This window comes from Belonocnema kinseyi, chromosome 4 (assembly GCF_010883055.1).
Source record: "Belonocnema kinseyi isolate 2016_QV_RU_SX_M_011 chromosome 4, B_treatae_v1, whole genome shotgun sequence".
Lineage (NCBI taxonomy): Eukaryota > Metazoa > Arthropoda > Insecta > Hymenoptera > Cynipidae > Belonocnema > Belonocnema kinseyi.
The window spans coordinates 39,691,833-39,697,778 of NC_046660.1; the positions used below are offsets into that span (position 1 = coordinate 39,691,833).

The 5,946-nt window shown below is 27.9% G+C and overlaps 1 protein-coding gene across 1 annotated transcript in view; it reads left to right on the forward strand.

Moving 5' to 3' along the window:
- The first annotated feature begins 4,932 nt into the window (after window positions 1–4,932).
- Window positions 4,933–5,946, forward strand: part of LOC117171457 (glucose dehydrogenase [FAD, quinone]-like) — a 14,615-nt gene continuing 13,601 nt past the window's right edge. The window contains exons 1-2 of the mRNA XM_033358797.1: window positions 4,933–5,051; window positions 5,469–5,581. Of these exons, the coding sequence (XP_033214688.1) occupies window positions 5,471–5,581 (111 nt within the window). The 5' untranslated portion in view covers window positions 4,933–5,051; window positions 5,469–5,470. The remainder of the gene's footprint in view (window positions 5,052–5,468; window positions 5,582–5,946) is intronic.

The following is a 5,946-nucleotide window of genomic DNA, read 5'->3' on the forward strand; positions in this document are numbered from 1 at the left end:
TTAACAAACAAGATTAATTATCTAACCAAATATCACCAATTGAGAAGATGACCGAGAAATTGCTGAAATTCAAAAGGTTGCATTTTGAACCTGGAAATAGTCTTTCATAATTGTTTATTCCTCAACTAAACCAGATTAACTTATAACCAAACCGATGCATTCTTAAGCAAAAAGAGAGATTCGCAACCGAGGATATTAATTTTCGAACAAAAGAAACGAATTTTTTACAAGATGCGTAAATTTCTAACTAGAAAAGGTCTATTTTCAATATAACATTAATTTATCCAAAAAAAATTAAATTCAATGCCAAAAGGAGGATTTGTCTACAAAATTTGTTTTGTTAAAAAAAAATTTTTTTTTAATTGATTTTTGCATTAACAAACCTATCTATTTTGGAAACCGTCTTCTATTTGATTAAGGATTCAACTATTTTGTTATAAATTCTTTTTTTTTTAATTATACTGATTGAAATTCTTTTTTTCTGAAAAGTAATTTTGTTGGAAATTCGTATTTTTGGATTCAAAATTAAACTTTTACAGTAACTTTTACAGTACTTTGTTTACATTCTTATCCTATTGAGAAGGTATTGTTTTTTTTTTAATTTCAATTAGTCGGTTTTCATAAAATCTCCACGTTCTGAGACACCATGAGTCAGAAAAAACGATTTTTACGAAGCTATCTGTCTGTCTGCAGTCTGTAAGCTGTAATTTTTATCCGGTAGGCACGAAAACTTTTGAAAAATTGATCAGATTGGATTCTGCTTTGGTACAATTTTTCAATGCCTAAGAAGAAAGGACGAGTTCGTAAACCAGCTATTTCGGATGTAAATTCAAAAAGTGAGCGCATTTTCAAAATATTTGAGACTATTTTCTTCAATATTTAATAATTCCATGTACGGCTATTCATAGTATGCAAAAACGCTAACAAATTAATCTTCCTAATTTTTTTCTATAAAAAGGAAAATTAGCAGTTAAAACATTTTCAAAATAAAAAAAAACTGAAATGAACATTTTAAACAAAACAAAGCATTATGCGAAAAAGTCAAAAAAAAAAAGAAAAACGTTGATTTTTATAAGACCTACAGGGATATCATAACAATTCTTCTAATTTTGACGAAAAGTTCAAAATTCAAAATTTGATCGTACAAAAACGAATTAGAAATTAAAAAATTCCATTTTGTGGTCAAACTATGCAAGAAACGGAAAAAAATTCATTAACTAAAATTGCGCGCCCTGAGAAGATCTACAAATTTTTTATCAATCACTTTTCGATAGGATGCGTATTTTTTTTGAGTCGTAAGAAACAGTAAAAATAAAAAAATAAATTTTTTGGACTAACGACATAAGGTACGAAAAAAAAATCACGCAAAAAATTTTCATGCAAAAAAGAGCTATAAATGTTTAAGGATGTACAGTACGTACAATCAATCTCAAAAGTTGCCTATCTTTAAAATGATTTATAAAATCAGCAAAAAAAATATCTATTTTTCCTTTTTACATATCTTAATGAAAGATTCTGAGCACACTTCAGAAACAAATAATTCAGGTTAAAATTCTTCATTTAACAGTAGTTATTTAAAGGTTTTGTTTTTCTTTTCTCTTTAGAAAAAAGTTGCAATTTTCATGTAATCCTAATGATTGAGGTCCCATTTTGTTCTTCCAAGGATTTCCTAAATTTCTGTTTTGGTTGATTTTATTAAATCATTAGGATTAAGTAAAAATGGTAACTTTTCCCTAAAGATAAAGGAAAAACTAAACCTTTAAAAAGCTACTGTTAAATAAACAATGTTGACCTGAATAATATTTTTCTAAATTGTGCTTCGAAGCCTCCATCAAGATTTACATAAATTAATAATAGACATATTTTTGGTCAGATTTACAAATAATTTTAAAGATGTGTCGTGGATTGGGACGGATCCTCTGAAAATCCGATCAAGCTTTAACTCTCAAATTCGGTCACCAATCATGTGTAAACTAATTTCAAGATAGATTAAAGTATTTTTATATTTATATCCAGTGTTTTTCACTAAGGATTGACTCTATGCCTACTCAAGAAACCCTTCTTTAAATGTGTTAGTTCCAGCTCAGCTCCAGTAATAAAAGTTTTTTGGTTACGTACAGCCCGGAAATAAGCGTTGAATTCAGAAAAATTCAGAATTTGCATTCGTATGAATACGCGATTCTTTCTCCTTCTAAAAATCCCCCAACGGGAACAGAAAAAGTGAAAATCCTATTCCTCTCAATCGACTTAGTAAAATTTAACGAAAGCATTTATTTAACCTATGTTTTATTATTAAATTTTTTTATAACGTATAAATTCGCAAAATATTCAAACTTATATTTATTTACACTTCAATAACTGACTTAAACGTCTTGAAAAATGAATCAAAGAAATCTATTTAAATCTGTGAATTAAAATAATTTTAACTCTAAGAGGCGGACTTGAATTAATTAAAATTAAATTTTCAAAGCTTATATTCCACATGAAGGAATTAAAACAATTTATTACACATATTTTGTGAATTTATTAAAAGGAATTAAATAATCTCAAGATATGAACACTTTTGGGGAATAGGAGACATCTCTGTGAGGTTATCTGTCGGTAAAATTAGAAGGAATTAAATATATTGAAAACACGTTCTCCTTTAGGAAATAGGAATCTATCCAGCGGCCGCTATGGAAATAGAAAAAAATTAATTCCTGAGATATCCTATTCTTATGATGACATTTTAGACAGGTGGAAAAATCGCGCATTCAACATGATAGAATAATCTTCACTCTGATGCTGAAATCTGCAAACATTAATTTTTCTGTATACAACGCTTATTACCGGGAATCCTCTTATTCAATCTATTTTCTACAGCTAGTTATAAAGAATTTATGGTCCTTCGAGCCGGATAGAACTGAGGAAGAGAAAATTTCGTCTTTCAAAAGGAAAGCTCAGGATTTCTTTGTGTGTGATTCGTGAGACGCAGCTTCGTCATTTTGAAAAACGTTACGACTGAATTTTACACCGTTGTGATTTTTCCTTTTTTGTGTATTCTTACAGCCTCTAACAGTTGAAGAAAGTGAATTTTGTAAACTGAAGAGGAAGTTGAAAAGCATCAGTTTAATAAAATGATGCATTAGGTTTTTCGTAAGTGTAGCGTTTCTGAGCCTGCGATACTTTACAATCCTACCCATTGACAGCGCTACACAGACTTTATGACTCTTGTGTGTGTTCTCACACGTATTCAATTTAATTAAAAATGTTGCCGAAAGTGTATCGGAAAAGGAAAGTTTTTATCAGCAATATCTGTAATCAAGACTCGGAAATTTAGGAGACAATTAGGAAAGGTGTCGCCATAATGACGACACCTTTCCCAAATGCTTCCTAAATTTCCAAATCTTGATTTCAGATATTGCCGAGAAAAACTTTCTTTATCAGATACACATTTCGCAGCATTTTTAAATTCATTAAATTGTGTTTTCTATCCCTCTAGAACCTAAAGATACACACGCAGATTTTGTTTTATTCGTAAAAAATAATAAAAATTAAAAAATTAATTTTTTGAAGAACGATACAAGGTACGAACTAAAATTAACAGACAGAAGTGGTTCACATAAAATATCTCTAAATTTGTTAATAATCATTTTTAGATAAGACAATAGATTTTTTTTATTGTAAAAAATATTATTAAAAATAAAAAATTTAATTTGTTGAAAAAGGACACAAGAGACGAAAAAAATCTGTTCATGAAAATGTATAAAAATAAAAAATATACTTTTTGGAAAAAGGACGCAGAATAAAATAACATTTTACTTGACAATATTTTTCGCCTAAATTATATCTCCATTTAATATAAACTAATTAAATTTATGTTAAAATAACACAAGTTGCAATAAAATGTTTAATAATAATTGTTATTTTATTGGAATGCGCATTTTTTATTTACAAAAATAATGAAATGACCTTTGTTCCATTACTAATACATATTATGATTTGTAATAGTATACATTTTTTTGAAATGATATACATTTTTCAGAGTGGCTAAGAATAAAATTTAATTTAAAATAAGAAACAAATATTAAAGTAATCATTAAAAAGGAGATTTGTTCTTTATTTTGCAATGTTAAACCCGAAGGAGCTTTAACAAAAGAAAATTCACAATCACCAAATGACAGTTGTCGATGCTTTGACCTTTAATTTTTAAATTCTTGCTCACAAATGTGGGGTAAATAGAAAGACCAAGCCCGCAGCGCGAGAACCAACAGTAGCGCACTGAAATATAAACTAAACCATATATCGTTGATCATTCATTTTTTGGTTAAAAAATCAACCACGTTAGAAGTAAGATGTTCGAATATTTTGTAGAAAAATTGTCTATTTTTATAGAAAATTAATCTTGTTTTTTTAAAGTTCATCATTTCAGTTGAGAATTCGACTTTTTTTTCTTCTTTTTTTGTTAAATTCAGCTAGCTAAAAGTTCGTTTTTTAATTAAAAATAAGTGTTTTAAACTAAAAATTTAAAGATACCTTTTTTTGTTGAAAATTGATCATTTTAAAAATGAAAAATAGTTATTTCGAATAAAAGTAATTTATGAAAGGCCCCTAAGAACTGTATTTGTGACTACTAATCACAATAACCAATTTTTTTCATAGTTTGTCATTAACAGTCATATAAAGGGATTTTATCAGTTTCGCTAACTTGTAAGTTAACAATGTTCTTTAAATACAGAGTAAACAAGATAATTAAATAAAATTCTTGTGTAATCAAGCTGACATAGAGTCCCACTATGATGTATACTTTTCATATCATTATTATCTCGACACTTATATGATCAACCTAATTAAAATTTGTCAAATATAAGGTAGTATAAAAAGATATCGGACTTTATATTCAACCTAATTTTAGATTTATTTATGCAACCAATGTGATTTTTTCGCCAGTAACTTCTAGTCTCGAGCAGTGAAAGTATTGTATTAAGTTCTTGCCTCATATGCTCTTATATAGTAAAAAAATATTTTTTTGAATCTCTTCGTAATAATATAAACGAGCTAGAAAAAAAGAGGTTAAAAAAGATTCTTTTATATCTAATTTTGTAAATTAAAAACAAAAATCAAGTTCATTTCCATACTTTAAAATAGTGCGGATCGGCAAACAATTCTATAAACTCAATTACATTATTCATATTTTATTTAAGATGTTCTGATAAAAAAACATGTGGCATTGTTTACTTTTTTATTATGTTTTGCATTTCAATTAACCACAAATGGCAACATTTTATTGTCTCTACAAATATATAAAATTAAGTCTTATGACTTGAAATTTTATAAAAATGTTCGCAAAGCGTTGTTAAATCCATTTTATGCGCGAAAATTGATCGGGAATTTATCGTAACTTACATTAAAATATCAATTTTAAAAAATTTAGCTATATCCTTAATTCCCCAAATAAAAATAAAAATCTTCACATTTAATTATTCTAGCCATGATTCTACCAGTTCCAACAGAAACATGCACTACAAAATATTGCGCCTGCCTTTACTCAGTGATTATTGCATACCTATATGGGCGCTCTGTGGATGATCGTTTTAAAGTGGTAACTATAATTAACGAATATACTCTTTTTACATTTTTTTAATAAATTAATATTGAAGGGAGCGACGATATTTAAAAAAATTTGAAAGCAGGACTTATCACCGGGATTTATTATTGTTATTACTATAATTATTATTATCATCATTACGATTAATGAATGACATAAATAAATCGTTACTGACGGCATGAGCTGTGTGGAAAATCTCAATTCTGGAAGATTTCAGATGTCAAGCCATTTCTAGAGTGGTTTTTTGCAGTTTTCCTTTCCCCTGAACCAATTGTCTAACCATCTTCACTAAAGAAAATGTCAACAAGCCCATGCATAGTGAAGTACTAGCATTGCCAGATAATAATATTAATATAATT